At 36.2% G+C, this 18,538-nt stretch overlaps 1 protein-coding gene and 1 long non-coding RNA gene across 2 annotated transcripts; one reads left to right on the forward strand and one right to left on the reverse strand.

The window, feature by feature from the left end:
- LOC121321509 lies at nt 1-3,067 on the reverse strand. The gene is made up of 3 exons (XR_005950947.1): nt 2,447-3,067; nt 1,409-1,471; nt 1-1,150 (listed from the first exon to the last, which is right to left on the reverse strand). It is a non-coding gene; the product is annotated as an uncharacterized LOC121321509 (long non-coding RNA).
- A 1,804-nt stretch (nt 3,068-4,871) lies between these two features.
- Nucleotides 4,872-18,206, forward strand: LOC121322197 (nuclear factor erythroid 2-related factor 2-like). The gene is made up of 5 exons (XM_041261794.1): nt 4,872-5,038; nt 14,573-14,839; nt 15,285-15,380; nt 15,602-15,784; nt 16,479-18,206. The coding sequence occupies exons 1-5, from the start codon at nt 5,000-5,002 to the stop codon at nt 17,724-17,726; spliced, it is 1,833 nt and encodes a 610-aa protein (XP_041117728.1). The 5' UTR covers nt 4,872-4,999; the 3' UTR covers nt 17,727-18,206.
- Nucleotides 18,207-18,538: the final 332 nt, after the last annotated feature.

The raw sequence follows: 18,538 nt of genomic DNA on the forward strand, positions 1-18,538 counted from the left end.
TATTTTTTTATTTTTTATTTTAGAAGACTTGCTAGAAAAAAGAATATAGAATTAAACACAGATTTTTGTGTATTACCTAACTAATAGTTAAAGCCCAGAAACAGATTTATGTAAAACAATTACATCAATGACTTTTTTTTTTTTTTTAATTAATTGGGCAGTGTTATTCTCTTCAACCAGTCTCACCTGCTAAAACACAGCAGTACCAGTTCTATCTCTAAAGCAGGATGAACCAGTGCTAGTCATTGCTGGAATTTACAACAGTGGATGTTGAATTAAATAGTTCTAGTAAGTACAGAGAGAACTCAACAAAGCATGGAAAATGAATTATAGCATGTGGAAAATATCTGAATTTAAATGTGATAGCCACATACATTTAAGCTGTATCATTACTTACTCTTGGATTATAACTGACTGTAACAAATATTTATTTTACACCACACCACAGGTTCAAAGCAATCAATGTACATCAAAAGTTTCTGAGAATGATTAAACTATGCCAGGAAAAGCATGTGTAATATGGCATGAAAACGTATACCTTAATTTGGTTGTTCTTTCTCATCTGTCTTTCCCACTGTAAATATAGATTTCTCTGTAACCTTTTACACTGTTAAAAATTGTATCCAATGTGTCTAAATGGTGATCATGTATTACAGACACAAAATCTAGCATGTATAATACATTACCCTTAAAACTGATCATGAGGCTTTTGACAAATTAGCTTGGAATGCAAATAACATCAATCTTTAAAAAGGTTTTTTTTTAAAAAATGTACAAAACACATATGAGAACATAAAGAACATAAGAAAAGTTACAAATGAGAGGAGGTCATTGCACCCATCCATGCTGATCGGACACAGGAGGATCAAAATGAATCGGTCAGAAACAAACAGCAGATTAAAAATGATATATGTCCAACTGGCTAATAAAATAACCAATGTACTGTATGCACTTCATTTTCACAACCTTTAGAGATACCATTTATTTTCCCACAGACAGAACGTAAACTCCCAAAGCAAAGTTCTGTAATGCACTGACTGCAAACAATTAGAATCTAAGTGTATTACAGAACTTTACTTTGAAAGCCACTGTGCACCCTCAGTATTGTCCAAGGCATCGCTGTTGTCACGAATCATTGCAGTGCAGCACCCTAAAATGCAAGAAATAAAAAGCTTTCACTTGACAGACTTTGTGCAATAAATTAGAAAAAACCTCATCAACACCAAAGGTTTATTTTAGCCATTCATTCAAACACCAGTGTCATTTTGACACATTACACGTTTCATGTTATTTTCAAAGCATTTACTCCAGCCTTTAATTAACTCATATTTCTTTAAAATAAGAAAAACACATGTTAATGATACAAATCTACAACTAAGAAGTTCATCTGAACTTGGATTGCACCTACCACTAAGGGGTACTGGGATAACCACTGAATGGCAGTTGATGCATCCAGGTTGAATCCACAGTGCTGTAATATGCAATGAAAAAAGCTGCTGTGTCTTTTGAAAGCATGATATAGATTGATCAAATCAAATGCAACAGTATATAATAATAATAATAATAATAATAATAACAGCAAAAAACAGCAGCACATATCAGTTCTATAAATGAAGTTTTAAAAGTGTATGGCGTAATGGAATAATTATCAATAGTGTACCATATCTACTCATTTAAATTTTTCAAATTACAGACGGTTTTGAATTATTACCCATATGGTACATTAGTTGTGTCTGAAAAGTTTGATTCCCATTCTCTTCCAGAGATGGAAGAACACATACACTGGCATGGTTAATGGAAGAAGGAGGCTACAGAAGCACAGACTGCTTGAACTTGTACAGCCTTGTGGGAAATTCTCATCTACTGTTGCCGAGTAAAACAGTCCAATTTGTTCTGAATTTTGTGTACCAGGCTTTCGGTATCAGCAAGTGGGAGAGTCAATGCAGTATGCAAAACAGCTGACGTGTCTAAACGTTAACAAGTTAGGTTAGTTTTCTTTTTTTTTTTTTTTTGCTTTCTGATTTTTGCTTTGATGTAGTTTCTTGAAAGCAATGACCCATTTATTTATTAAGGAAGGTACGTATTTGTTTTTCAACTATTTGTCTGGTCTGTGTCTGAATTACGATTAAAGTGACACCTGTATTGCTCTTGCTGTTGACACGGCGTGTATTATGACAACAAATGCTGGAACCATTATGGAACAAAAACTACATCGCAACATAAATATTAGGCCGCTTGTAGCCTTGGATGAAATTGTTGAAAATAAAATGGATTAAGGGATCTATCATGCACATTTTACAAAATATACTGACTGCTGAAAGTTTTTATTTTTTTTCCTTGGTTCAAGTATAAGAAAATAATAAGTACACAAAGTCATAAATAATACTCATGTAAAGATATTGAGTTGTGTTGCTAATACTGGGACAAAAAGAAGTAGAGTACATACCTGACTGGAGTAAGTGCACACTACGCCTCCAGCTGCCGCTGCCAGACAGACTATGAAATATAAGCTTAAATGTAAGGAATTGGTATACAGCAACAGGCATCTTGACAACCGAAATTCGCAACGTGATTTTTTTTTTCTTTTCTTTTTATTTATTTATTTTTTGGAATTTTTGAATGGTGCTTTTGTCGGCCGTCCTAGATGAACAGCTGCTGATCTACTAGTACAACGGAGCACCTCCGCGTCGGCTTGCCTCTCTCTGTATAATAGAAGTCTGCATCTGGAAGAATGTCGACGTGGAGCTGCCAATCGTGCCCGCGCGTCGTGCCCGCGCCCTATAAAATAATTTAAGTTTTAAGTCGAATTCAAACAGTATTTTAGAGACTGAATTGGAGCTCCAATAGGTGGTGGCTGCTTGTCGATTTTAGGAGGAACATATTGTAAACCCACCTGCTTATTAAGAGAAACTTGTGACACAATGTTAAATTAAACACGTTAGGAAGTTTGCTTACACATTGGTAAAATGTGTTAACGTATTCCACATGGCCCACTCACTACTATATACCATAATTAAATGCTTAACATGAGAACGTTAGGTTATTACCATAACCCTGGTTCCTGAAAAGCATGCCAACCATTACCGAATGGGAAGAGCTCAAATGGGAGACCTGTGGAAATTGCACTGCCAGGAAGTGTGCCCCGGGGGACACAGAATCAATTTTATCGTGGCACACTGATACTGCTGCCAGGTATACCTTCAAGTGGATGCGGATTTATCCGCATCAAACAGGTGTTGTAAGAAGGTTAGTATTGTCTCAATAGGGCAGGTCACCAGATTGTGACCCTCAGCAATGCACCAGTCTTGGAAAACTTTCCATTTATATGAATACTGGGCTCTAGTGCTAGGTGCCTTAGCAGACTGTAGTGTCTCTACCACTGCATCTGGCAAACCTCGTCTGGATAGACGGCTCCGTTCAACGGCCAGACCCAGAGTTGGAGTTGAGCTGGGTTTTGGTGCCATAATAACCCCTCCGCTTAGCTCAGGAGGTCCTTGCATAGCGGGAGCTGCCATGGTTGACCCAACAACATGTTGGAGAGGAGAGCAAACCAGGGGCGCCTCGGCCATCGGGATGCAAATGGCAACCACCCTGTCAGGGGCAATCGCTGACCGGGTGCAACTTGAACGTATTTACCCAGGCTTGAAGCGGGCGCATTCTCAGCAGCCCTAAGGGAATAATTCTCGAGGCGACTGCCATCAGCCCCAACAACCTTTGAAATATTCTGACCTGTAGAAGAGCATCCTCTCTGAATTGGGAGAATGTGACTTCCTTGTTAATTTTTTTTTTAAATCATTTTATTTCTGTATTTGTATTTTTATATTGTAATATGTTTTATTGTATTGCTGCTACCTTTCTTGGCTAGGTCTCACCTGCAAAAGGGATTTTAATCTAAATGTTATTTCCTAGTTAAATAAAGGTTTTTATTATTATTATTATTATTATTATTATTATTATTATTATTATTATTATTAATAATAATAATAATAATAATAATAATAATAATAATAACTAGTAAAAATATATTTGTATTTTTTTTATTTGCTGTTAACATTAAAACATATAATATATGCAAAATATTTTAAACACCCAGTTGCCCACTTTTAGGTACATGTGCTGTCTACCCCACAAATTACTTTTTTATTGTGCAAAAATATTCTGTATAATCTGCCTTAATCTACATTGTGTATCTACATTTTTACTACTGAATATCTGTTTCAGCCACAATGGCCTTGATATAGGAAGGTCAGGGATTTCAAGTTCAAAAACATTAAGTAAACTTTAACTAGCTTTTATCTGTAGCGTCTCAAATTTCACGTGCATTGGCATGTGACTCTCTCTCTCTCTCTCTCTCTCTCTCTCTCTCTCTCTCTCTCTCTCTCTCTCTGTCACGCAATCTTGTTTCATAATTCATGTGTTTTCATAATATGTTGAGCATAGTTTGTATTTCAAACTGGTGAGAATTAAAAAAACGATAATGGAACCATCCCGATTTATGACAGGAGCATTATACATTGTTGTCAGTAAAAGGTAAAGTTTGGAAATACAGTGAAATACCAACCGCTTTGGTCTACAGCACTCTTTACCCGCTACTATACATTGAGCATTTTCTTTATCAACAACATATTTTCTAATCGTCGTCAATTTAACATTTCACAACAAAGAATGACTGGTGGCATAACCTTATTTTATCAGTATTATTCAAACAACTCACTGTGTGCATTACTTAGCGGCACTAAATCGTCTATCTGTATAATTCAGCGGGGGGACGATCCTTCCGCAATAACTCTGAACGCCCTTGACTGGCTGCTGCAGCTCAAGTGGGCTGGGCCTGGGTGGTGCTGGGGATTTCCATATATTTTACATTGCCTAGAGAATATAACCAAACTCCAAACGTGATTCTTTGTGTACGTTCTGGGCTGTTGGAACATTATATTTATTTTAAGTTATTTATTTTAATTTGTGATTTTAACAGTAAAGATTAAAACGCCTCAAAATAATGGAAATCGAATTGCCAAAAACATACCAGAGTCAACAGGTAAGTGCATTACCGTTGGCTTCTTATCCTAGCAGTATTACTGCTGCACTAGTTTGAACTGGTCTTAACAGTATGTGCCGTCATTCTTTCATTAATGATAATAGTCAATCAATGCAATTTAAAAGCATCAGCATCCATCTTAGCAGAATAGCCCAACACATTGTGGGTGTCATTAAATGATATTGATTATTATTGAAAGGTTAACATTTATTTATGTATTTATTCGTATTAAAATACACTAATATATTACAGGTTTGAAGAGTATTAAGTTCATAATGACAGTCATATTTTGTAATTGTATTAATGACTTCCCGTTAACTCGGGTTTGGTATATTTTTATTTTTTCCTTGACAATCCAGTTAAGTACGGTACATTATTGAAGACTGAGCACATCAAAGTGTAAGCGTCTGTGGCGTTGTTTCCGATCCTGCGCCACTCACCCACTCACACGCTGCAATTTTCTGCAAAGTCATTGGGGTTTGTAAGGGGGTTTATAAGACACGGAGATACAGATAGACTCCATTTCGTATTTCACAAAACAGTGCATAAGGATTTTGTCATTTTTATGTTGCAATCTCGCCAGTAAAAAATATAATTATTTTTCCCCCCTGTGCGCTTGTTCTGTACTGTATTTACAGTATGCCTGGATGTTGGTTGTCAGCAACCCCCTGGAGCCAGTCCGGTCCCCCCATAGCGTGTGATCTCTGTATAGATACTAGTATCAGCGGGTTAGCCTCTTCGGTCTGCAATGGGTACATTTCACAATCGCAGGCAACACATAATCATTAAAAAAAAAAAAAAATTGAAGGGTAACAGATGTTGGATATGTGGTTTAACTATATAACTGACTGTAGGGCACCAAGGAAAAGCACACCAGGGGACGTGGAGGCGTGGGTTAGTTTTCTTTCCTGCAGTCATTTCCTTGTGCATTTCTTATATCCCCACCCAAAAAAAAAACCAACAAAAAAAAACCCAGAAAATTATTTCAAAAGTTTGTATAATAGTTTCTAAGGATTTATGTAAGTAGATCGCTACTGTTTCCCTTACTCTGTTGCCTTAAAAGTAAAATTATTGAAATGTTTTATTTTTTTATTTTTTTTTATTGCACTACTCTAATATGGGCCACGACTACAGTCAACTGGATACAATATATATTTAAAGTTATTATTTATTTAAAATCCAGTTAACAACTGAGACAGTCGTAACCATTCTCTACTGCAGAAACAGGCCGGACCAGTGCTGAGCCTGGTAGAATTTCCTGTGAGGGGTGGGGCAGAGCCCATTGAAACACTGGTATTTCATGTATTGCACATTGAGGAAACAAGATCTGCAGTACAAATCACTATAAACCTTGATTGCACCACCCCCTTTGCAACAGCCTTGTTCGGTCTGGCACCATTGTATATGTCTTGTGAAGCTAAGCTTTCATGAACTGGTTCTGGTGTGCTGCAGCATGTAACTTAAGCACTGAGCCAATGAGAACCTGCTTGTCCTTGTCAGAGCCAGTCAGTGTTGCTGGGCGAGGGTGGAGAGGGATCGAATTCATTACTGTCTAGTTTCCCAGTAACGCTGTAACAAGTTTGCACTGAAGGCAGTGTCTTTTGTTTATTGTTTGACCATCTTAGTTTGTATTTTCCAGGACCTATACATTTATCCTGCAGTTAGTAAATTAAAAAAATGAGAAGTATGCTTTTAAAATTTCTTGGGATGCATTGTATGAGGCATTTTTAAAGGCTTTAATTTCTTCCTATTTGTTGTTCGATGTTAAATTCAACGTTGTGGTGGATTTTATAAAAATTACTGACTTGGTCATAATTTTTTCAAAGCCTAGCCACAAAACAACACACACTCGCAACACACCAAATAACATTATGTAATAGAAATATTACCAGCATTCATTTCAGGAGTGGTGTTTCTTATTCCAGTTAAGTGGATACAATTTAGAAAACATGGTTATGCGGTCAACAGGTAACCAATCATGTAAATATGTTTAACTATTAAGTGATACAAATGATAGAAATGGTTTAATGTAAAAACATCCTAATGTACGAAGAACAACTTATGTATGCCTCATAGGCTATATCTATTAAGTGTCATGATAAACACAGGATTGGAAGTTGGAGAGGGGCGGTGAGTAAACTAGCTTTTAAACTCTGGAGCCTTGGGTTGGAATCTGGTTTACAACTAGAATTAAAAAAAAAAAAAAACGTTGTGGTCTCAACTTAGGCCTCAGCTAAGCCTTCAGATGGCAGAATTTCACATCCAAAAACCAGCCATGGATTGGTGATGGTTGGTGGGGCAAAATTGAGAATTATTAGAAGAGCAGTGTGGAGAAGCTGTGGATAAATAAAAGCTAAATCTAAAGCTAAAAAATAAATAAGGATAAAATAAAACAACTTGCAAAATAAAAAGTGATGTATTGAAGTAAAGAAAGTCAAGAAAACAGTCGTTTTAAAGGCTTTGTTTAGCTTCCTCAACTTAAATGATGCATTTTTCTTTAAAATAAATAAATAAACAAGTACTTACTTTTACAGTAAAAAAAAATGAGACTTTTCCTCATAATATTCACTTTATAAAGTTATATAAAAGCATGAATAACTCCATGAAATGATTTAATGTAATGATTAATGTCTTACTAAAAATTAGTTTATGTACAGTTATTATTGGATGGGACAAATAACATAACAACGAATGTGCGGCATATATTGCCTTTATTAAAGTATGCCAGATGCCCTTGGGTAAATGAGATTTTGAGCTATTTCTAATCGATTTCCACATCTGTATAACTTGGCAAAGCCTTCACCCAACCAATTCAGTGGATGGAGAATGTGCCGTCTCAGTGAATGGGCAAGTCGACACCAGACAGAGAATGTTTGCAGCAACTGCAGGGGATATCTGCATGCTTCCCTTTACAAATGACAGCACTCTGTTTTAGTAAGGAAGCAAGTACCACTATTTTTAGGCTTTATAGTGCTCTGAAATACTGTCTACTTAGGCTTATTTAATGTTTAAACAGGTCTGGCTAATGTCTGCAAAATCCTAATTTTATTCTGCAACCTACCTGTGAAAAATAGGTACATTTACCGCGATTTAAGTAGACCCCTACTTATAACGGACCCTGTTAGAATGGAGTTCTGTTTACCACGTATTGAGGAGGCATGTCCCTGCCAAACAGCCTGGGTTTTAATGGGGAATTACTCTGGTTAAAAGATACTTCTTTGTAACGTATATGGGTGAAAGACAAATAAGGTTTTCAAAATTGAAAAGTTTAAAAGAACACCATAACTAACCTTGCATTGTATTTTATAGGGTCTTACCTTTCTGAACGGACATTTGTCCACACCTAATTCATTTTCACATTTTTTGCAGGATTTAATTCATTCATGGTCTTAAAATGTCCTATGGTGTGACGACAACATTTTCTTTTAAAAAAATGGATATATAATGATGGTTTGGAAACTAAAAAACTGTAACTGTCAAATCTATATGTGTAGTGGTTGTTACCTTGGCCAAAACACTTTTTTTCCATTTGTGAAAGTCATATAAATAATCAGTTTTGCCATAGCTGATGCCTGTCAGTTGATTTTCTTAATCAAAAACTCTTCTTTTCATACCAACACCATAGGACTGTGGTAGCACGCTACACTTAAGTTTGAATGATAATGATTTGCGATGTGACAAATGAGGAAATAAAATATGAAGCAATATACACCTTTTTAATTTGTTTTTCAAAAGCAACACATGTTGAACATAAAAGTAAATGGAGATGTAACATTTTTAAAGTTCATGCAAGGTTGTCACCTTCTTAAAATGTCGTCATTTGACTGTATGCCAAGATATGCTTATGAAAAAATAGACAAATCCCTTCTCTTGACAGATGTACAATAACACCCACCAGCCATATAAAAACATAGGGAGTGTTTGTTGGTTTATCCGCCTTTCAACAGTCTTGCCTTCATTTCTTTATCTGTTAAGAGCTACTTGCTACATCATTTTCATTGACTTTTTTTTTATAATCCTCAGCTTCATATCCCTACATATGCTAGTCTTTTACAATAGGATATATATATATATATATATATATATATATATATATATATATATATATATATATATATATATATATATATATATATGTGTGTGTGTGTGTGTGTGTATATATATATATATATATATACACACACACACATACAGTACCAGTCGAAAGTTTGAGTACACCTGCTTGAGACCAGGTTTTTCACGATTATCTATGCTTTTAACTGAATAAACTTGTCTATAAACACTTAATATTTCATTATATGATACGTGTACTTATATAAGTCGATAATCATAAGTGAATTGGATACAGAAATTTAATTTTTAAATGAAAATGTAAATCTTGTCAATTTCAATGAAATAGTCACCCAAAGCAAGGGGATTTCAGTCTGAAGCCCAAGTCAGTTAAAAGTCTGAAATGTTTATAACACGCTATTAGAACACTGGCCTAAGTATAAAAGTGTCTTTATTAGATGGTCTAATTACCTAATTAACCTTTTGTCACCAGTTATTGTTAACAGGTGAAGGTCCATGATTACTATAAATATAAGTAGCATAGGCACAAGTTTGTCATTCCTGAATGTAAGGGAGCAGAAAATGGCAAAATACGCTCAGTTAAGCAAAGAAAATATATATATATATATATATATATATAGTGGTTTGAAAATGCAAGGTATCAATGGTTGTAACCCAGGAGTTTCAAAGTTCATTTACTTTGCAAAGAAAGAGTTGAATGCAGTCAGTTGGTTAAAGCAACTGTTATCTGATATGCACACTGTTACCCAGGCGCCCCTTGGAGTGTATTCTAAGAATTGGTTGGTTAATTATTTACAGGTCTAGAGCCAGATAAATCTGTATGAAATAGTTGACTTGATTACCATAACAAGTGTTCAAGTTTTCATCTGGATTTTCAACTAAAATACAATTCCCATATATATAATACCATTTAGGGTTCGGAATAAACATTGTGGCAAAGCACTCAACAGAAAAGTTCTTAAAGTAATTGTAAGTAGCTCAGTTTATCTCTGAATCTGTAAACTAAACACTTCTGTATGCAGCTCTAGTGATAGTAAACTGAAAAAAGACCTTCAAAACACTGAAACCATGTTGTCAAGGTGGGTGGTTCAACCAGACATGACTTTCCCCAAGAAATGTTACCATAATTAATGCCTGTCTAAAGCAGTAATCTTGCAGGAAAGGAAGTTTTTATAAATTTGATGACTCCACTCTGATCAGATAGTAACAAGCTGCAACAGTGAGGAAAAAAACAACAACTTTAAAATGAGACAAGCAGTGCATTTGTGTACTGCAATCTGTTAACAGCATGCAGCATATAAAACACATGTACTTTATAAGCGCTACTGAACATATTTTGATTAACACAATCAGTGCATTCATCACATTAGCAAGGCGACATGCAAACATACCTACAAATATATCTACGGTTAAGAGTGAAGTTGTGAGTTTTTGGTTGCTTCAGCTGAATCAATTGACATGCTTTGACTGCTGCTGAGGTGAAATGATTAAAGGCAGGCAAACTGGGAGTGTTAAGTAACCCTAAATGGTATTAATTAATCCAGTTGTAAAATACATGTTTTATTTTTTAGAGAATTATAAATGCATTGAATAGACTACAAGGCAAATATATAAAACACAAGTTAAAAAATAAAAAATTTGGCCCTATTAAATTAGATCCTGTTACAGTAGTACGGGCAATTGGTGTGTTAGAAAGGGATGGACGTCGGGCAGAACTCTCTGTTCTCATTCCTTCTCATATTCTTATTCAACAAAAAGCATCCATTATGTTACATTTATTTAGACTTCCTAACTAAATACAGTAAGCTATCGGGAAAGTCATTCCACTTTGGGTATTCCCTGACTTTAAGGAAATCTTACAGTGGACAATTTCCAGTGAAGTGAGGCAAGATCTTAATTGATAGATGAAGTGTAGTTGTCTTTCTTTAAAAAAAACAAAACAAAACAAAAAAACAATCACTTGCCTGTAGAACAGGGCTTCTCAAACAAGGTCCTGGGGACCCCCTGTGTTTGCTGGTTTTAATTCCAACTGAGCTCTCAATTACTTAACTAGACCCTTAGTTGAACTGATAATTTTCTAGACCTTTTTACTTGTTTTCAGCTCTTAAATAGTTGCATATTTCAAGTTAGCTGTAACATTTTCTAAATAACTTGAACTGCAACTGTATAGGTTTAATTAAGCTAATTATTAGTTCAATTAAGGGTAATTAGAGAGCTCGGTTTTAATGAAAACCAGCAGGCACTGGGGGTCCCCAGGATTGAGTTTGAGAAGCCGTTTCCTTGAGATTCGATATGTGGGTTTTTTTGTTTTTTTGGGGGTTTTTTTTGCAACAAGGCAGAACAATTATGAAATATTTTCTATTGTAAACAAGGTTCTCGGAAAAGGATTTATAAAGCTGATGGTAGCTGTGATGGTCTGTTTATCAAAGACCATACTAAATCCCAAAGGCATTTTGCTTATGATCAAATGACTGATTGCTTTCAGTTGTTATTTCAGTTAACTTCCAAGTAACACAGCAATATGAGTGAGACAGGTTGTTCCATTGTGTCCCTTCCCCTGGGTAGCCTCTTCGAATGTCCATGGAGTTAAGCAGTGGCCTTCACTTAGCAGGCTAGTGTTCTTTTTAATAGCAGACTCATAGCTGCATTTCCAATGCCCAACCCCAGTTATGGTAACCGTCTTTCATGAGCTGGTCCATTATGTCACCAATGACATGCAGTGACACATTGGTGCCTAAGCACAGGTTAGGTAACCACAGGTGCACATGTTTACTTTTCAATGTGGGCGCAACAATAATTAATTTATCAACATCAGCAGCTATGTTTAATTATCCCACACAGATATATGGAGGCGCCATTCACTGACTCATTTGCTTCAGTTGCACTTGTCTATTTAAGGCGGTCTGACACAAAAGACCGAGGATTACCTCAGGTCTAGAGATTCTGGTCCAGTTCCATGTTGGGATGGGTTCTGGGCCACATTCTGAGGGGGTGTTTCATCCATTTGTAGTTGATGATACATAAATCATACATGATAAGAGAAAAGGAGTTGAGTGCGTGCAAAAAGAAGTTCTCATGGAGTGGAAATGTTGCATCTTGTGTAACGGTGCTTTTCTTACAGGTATAACATAAATTAGTATTTATCAGAACTGCAATTAAATCATTTAGGGTGGTCTATCCTAAGACCTTTTAATTTTCCCTTAGCTAGTTGGTAAAATAAGCATGTGGGTGGTTTTGAACCTTGAGTGTGTTTTTACAATCTTCAGGTTTGGATGCCAATTCTTTTGAACTGATATGAAGGATAAGGGAATGTAATTATTTGTCAATCACCTGAATGCATAACGTGCAGGTTCAATCTGATGGCTGTTGCTCAACTAATACCAGATTACATTCAGAATGTGAACTTGCATAGTTTAGATTGGGTGTGGCTTTCATTGTTTCTATGTAATGCATGGCTTAGTATTTGGCAGTTCGATTAACATTTCTTGTAAATACGGCATTGGTATGGCCATTTTAGGTAGTTATTTAAAAAAATAAAACACCCACTCTAATGGGATATTCAGTTAAATGAAAAAAACAAGTTTAACGGAGACCGGTGGGCAGCTTTTAAGACTTTCCTTGCAGCATTGTGCAGTACCAGTAACAATTCATGAACTCCCAGTAACTCCCACATACCAAATGAGTGCAAATCAACGCTTCTTATTATTAGCGACAGGCCCCCCTTTTATTGTGTCCCTTGTTTAGTTTTTTTTTTTTTTATATTGTCTGCATATTCCAAATTGAATTGTAAAAAACAAGTAAAGACCCAAAGAGTCTTCAAGAGAAGAAAAAGGGGGTGGGTGGTCATATAGCAAGTGCTAAGGACATTTTAAAACTTCCTTTAAAAATCGATGGCAGTTAAACACAGTTTACAAATCAGAAGTTTTAATTTATAACATATACAGAAGAAATGTAGTTGGTTTGGATGCCAGCTATCTTAACTAAATATATTTTAGCCTTACAAAAATAATGCATTCACACAGATCATCTACTGCTGTGCATTAAGCAAGATGATCAAATTTTATATTTATATATAATATATATAAGCTCCAAGAGCCAACTGCCCTGTATAGATGTGTGTGTGGTTGTATATCTTGTGTGTGTATATATATATATATATATATATATATATATATATATATATATATATACATATATATATATACATATACATACACACACACATACATACATACATATATACATATATATATATATATATATATATATATATATATATATTTATCAGACTCTGAGGAGACCAAAGGGTCAAAACGAGTCACATATTGGTTCCCACTGGGTTTTCCAGTTTGACATAAACCAAAACACTAGAGAGACTGGCAGTATACAATTTGGGTTTACCGGACTGGTTAAGCTTTGATGACAAGTAAGGGTTGTTGTTTTATTCCCAACAAACATAAATCGCGTAATTGAAAAAATAAAAACAACTGGAAAATATACATGTATTGTAATGTATTAGAATACATTTTATTCATAAAACAAACAAAGCTCATAATACCTGGTAGATTAGAAAATTCTGACAGAGAAACATCTCTTTGTGCTGAGTATATAGACCCCTCACTAGCAATCCCCTTGAGGGGACCGTATTTTTATAGGATGAACAATACTTGTTTTTAGAAAGCATTTGTGACGATATATACTAGCCAGGACTCATTTAATAAAGTTATAGTTTTACCTGAAAAAGGTCTTTCAGTCTGGCCTGCTAGCCATATCCCCACTGTATTTTGATTGGATTGAAATTTAAGCCACACAAAGGGTGACTGTCTAGCTGAAGGAAACAGAAACCGTTCAAACCGCAGTTCAGTGTTGGAGATAACAGCTACTGTAAATGTGTGCACGTCCCATTTCTTCCTTGTTTGAAAAGAATAAGTAACATGGATCTTTAAGAAAAGACTTGAGACACAGTACATTAAAAAAAAATAATTACATACTGTAAGTATTGTGTTTTAAAAGAAAAACAAAAAAAAACATGAAAAACAGGAAACAATAGTTGCTGTTAGCTAATCAGTTGTTCTGTATTTTCTGATGGATTTTTTGTTTTTAATATTTTTTTGTATTTTAATTTACAATCTAACATTTTGAAATGCACTGTATTAGTTACACAAATATGAGGCTTTTGTGAGCTGTGAAAACAGCAACCTACATGGAGAAAAAGGAGAAATGCATCTATTATCCATGGCTGTTCTATATTACAGTCATCTGGTAACAACATTGAGAGGTTACGAAATTAACCAAAAGGCTCTTCTTACGGAAACTGGGTGAATCACAGCCTGGTATTCCGATAACTCCCATGCAGAAGTTTGTCGGTGCTGGCTTACCTAATGGATTTCTTTTTGTCCAAACAGAAGTTTCAGTTACAGACTTTTTTTTTTTTCTTGTCTTCTTTCCTGGGTGGTGTTGCAGGACATGGATTTGATTGACATCCTGTGGAGGCAGGACATAGATCTTGGCGCAGGGCGTGAAGTTTTCGATTACAGCCACAGACAGAAGGAGTACAAGCTTGAGAAACAGAAGAAACTCGATAAAGAGAGGCAGGAGCAGCTCCAGAAAGAGGAAGAGAAAGCCTTGCTTGCTCAGCTGCAGCTGGATGAAGAGACAGGGGAGTTTGTTCCCCGGCTAGCACAACACATTAAACCTGAACCTTCCCCAGTGCCCAGAGAGGCCTCACAGGTACACTGGTGTTAGTGGTATCGAGGGGGGGGCGAGGCGGACTCCACTTAATATGAATGGGAGCCTAGACAACTCAGTGTACTTAATATATTATTCACACTATAAGGCTCATTAACAATGTGTAGGTTTATGTCAAAGGCATTCAGGGGGCTGTCTAAAATGTTCTGTGTTTGCATTTTATTGTATTTTTGCCAGCAGTTCCAACCCTTTAAATGCAGAACAGTTCTTAACGATGTAAAAAAAAAAAAAAAAAAAAAAAATGAACCAATGCAAAGACTAAATTACACCTTAGATGAAAGTATATTTTTGTTCATTGTGAGCCTTTTTAGAACAGTTTGTGTATACAGTAGGTCTGGATTCTAAGGGTCTGTTACTTGGCTGATAACAAGTAAGCAATTCCATTGTAAGGGGTTTTGTTTCCAAGCTGTTGTGTTTTTCCTTTCAGCATGTTGTTATCTCAGAAGAAGATGGAGAGGCCCTTTCGTTTGATGAATGCATGCAACTCCTTGCAGAGTCATTCCCGTTGGTAGAAGATATTGCGGTAAATCAAGAATAACTTTAACATAAACAATACAAACAAATGTTGCTTTACATGTGATTGGCATGGTTGGTACAATACCCACGCCTACATTTTGTTTATAAACTGCACTAGAGTCTCGTAAGCATACTGACAGCGAAATACATTTGTTTTGTTATACAATCAATGTGGTGCCGTACACTCAGTGACTTTGTAGATCATATTATTTTTGCTTATTGTTTTAGGTTTCCCCAGTTGCACTTGAGCCTTCAGTTCTAGTCCCATCTGGAAGCAGCCCGGTCCTAATGGCTCCCCACCAGCCTCAGCAAGCTCAGGGTTCTCTCCTCACGTCTCCACTGCTGGATCACAAATCTGCACAGGACATTGAGCAAGCCTGGCAGGAGCTGCTTTCCATCCCTGAGCTGCAGGTAACTACAATAGCCAAATTCATAAGCTGCGATAGAAATAGATTCTGAGAGTAGCAAACACCCAAAGAATTCACTCGAGGTAATAAGCCAGCTATTCAGAGAACAAACGCACCTTTGTTCCACAGATATTAAATGGACAGGCAGGCAGCTGATGCACTCAGGTAATTCTTGAGCGATTGAGTTACCACAGTTCACATGTCTTGAACATAAAAAAAAGGATACATCAGAGCACTCAATGCGAGGCTTTGGTAGAAAGGGTCTGGTCTTTTTGATAGCATTTATTTTAATGTAAAGGCAGATGTTGAATTGTTTTGCAGTCACAGAATCCCCAATAATTCAGGTATCAGGGATTTACAGCAATTATACCCTGCATTTTCGTTTCCAATAGGTATACTATTTATTATTATACAACTGTTATATTAAAAGTGCAATAATAACAACAACAACAACAACAACAACAACAACAAACAAGGCTTTCATCAAGGCTAAAAATAAAAGTAAATATAAGTTTAAAAAGCATGTAATTAGTATGAAAGGTTAAGAACTAGTATAGCCAGCCAGATCACTTGTGTTTACATGCTAAAAAAAAAATTGCTTATTTATTGCGATTTAGTAAGTTCGTAAATGCCGATTGACTTTTCTCTTAAGATTGCAAAACATGCATTTTAATTATATTGGTTTTCCTTTTGTACAGCAATGCCTAAACATCCCAGATCTGACAGAGATGAGCAGCTACACAATCCCAGACAAGCCTCCAGAGATTCAGAATGTAAATTACAACTTTTACGTGTCTAATCCAGCAGAAGCCATGGCAAATGCATCCGATCCAGGCTGCCCTGGAGGATTTCTCAACTCATTTGAAAGCACCTATACTAACGTTGTTCCACCCGAGAACCTAAATCAGATGACTATAAACACCTCTGATCTGAATGCATCCTTCAGCTCCGGCAGTATTTGTGAAATGTTTTACCCTGCGCTTATAAACACAAACATTAACAACATTCCACCAACAAATAATGTGAACACGCCGTTACCTGACCTACTGAGCGAGCCACCTCTAAAACCAATGGATATTTGTGGCTTTACAGTAGCTGAAGGTTTTGAGAGTAACCCGCCTCAGAATACACCAGAATTACCAGATTCTGACTCAGGCCTGTCAATGGATGCAAGTCCTGTTGCATCCTCACCAGAAAACTCAATGGAGTCTTCCAACTATGGAGATCCAGCTTTTGGAAACAGTGACTCCGACATGGAAGACATGGACAGCAGCCCTGGAAGCACCCAGCCCGAGTTTGCAGAGATGTTTCCATTGTCCTACCATGGAGATGGCTATCGGGCATCACCTTATACTGCACAGACAAACCAAACTTTCAATCTGGAGTCAGAAACTCCCAAGAAGGAACTGCCGACAAGTCCTGGCCACATCAAACCGCCCTTCACCAAAGACAAGAGCAGAAGACGCTTGGAGTCTCGTCTCTCTCGAGATGAGCAGCGTGCAAAGGCACTTCAGATACCTTTCCCCATAGACAACATTATAAACCTTCCTGTGGATGACATCAATGAAATCATGTCCAAGCACCAGCTCAATGAAGCTCAGCTGGCGCTGATTCGGGATATACGTAGACGAGGCAAAAACAAGGTCGCGGCTCAGAACTGTCGCAAGCGGAAAATGGAGAACATTGTGGGTTTGGAGTACGACCTCGACAGTTTGAAAGACGAGAAGGAGAAGCAGCTGAAAGAGAAGGAGGAGAATGACAGAAGCCTGCTTCAGTTAAAGCAGAAGCTCAATGATCTGTATCTTGAAGTCTTCAGCATGCTGCGTGATGAGGACGGAAAGCCGTATTCCCCCAGTGAATATTCACTTCAGCAGACCACCGACGGCAGCATATTTCTTATTCCAAAGAGCAAAAAGACAGAACCCAAGAATAAAGTGAAATCGTAATATTTTTTGCTTACATGGACATTTTTTTATTTTTTTTTGTACTGCATTACCATAATCTCTCTTCTGGTTTTGCTCAATGTAAACAAATCCTATGCAAATTATAGTATCCCTTAGCCATTGCACTGGAAGTATATCTCAGCTGCATTAACATATAATTTATGCACACTGTATATAACTATGTTGATTTGTCATGACTCTACCATAGACTTATTTTGTACTGCTAATACTGTCTTTTTTCAAAAGTATTTTCCTTATGGTTTGTAAATAATTTCTATTTTATCTTATGTGATATTGAAATATTTAATAGATTTTTAATTATCTCATTTTAGTGTGCTAAAGATCCTGTGTTGCAAATCATTGTGTGATTTAAAAACAGATATTTTATAAATGATTTAAGGATTATCGAACTTATCGATTTGGCATTTTTTTCTTACGACTGCTTTAATTTTCTTGTGCTTTATAAAAAAAAAAAAAAAACTATCCATTTAGTATAAATTATCAGAATTGTTCTTTTGTTTGTATGGATTATTCTTGTAAGCATGTATCTTAAAACTCATGCAAAGCTGAAAATTCCCCCTGCCTATTTTAACTTCTTATTTGCCGTCAAAGCAGTATCAGCTCCGGAACACATACTGAAAATAAGCTGCTAGTTTATTAGTGACCCAATATAAATGATTATGTAATGAATGTATGGGATATGTTAAGCCATTTTAATGTACTCCTTTTTCTAACTTTCTAATAAGAACAAAGGTCTCTATAGAATAGGAATTTGCCAAGAAGCGACAGTCAAAGACAAAATACTTACTATGGAA

This window comes from Polyodon spathula, chromosome 10, assembly GCF_017654505.1.
Source record: "Polyodon spathula isolate WHYD16114869_AA chromosome 10, ASM1765450v1, whole genome shotgun sequence".
Taxonomy (NCBI): domain Eukaryota; kingdom Metazoa; phylum Chordata; class Actinopteri; order Acipenseriformes; family Polyodontidae; genus Polyodon; species Polyodon spathula.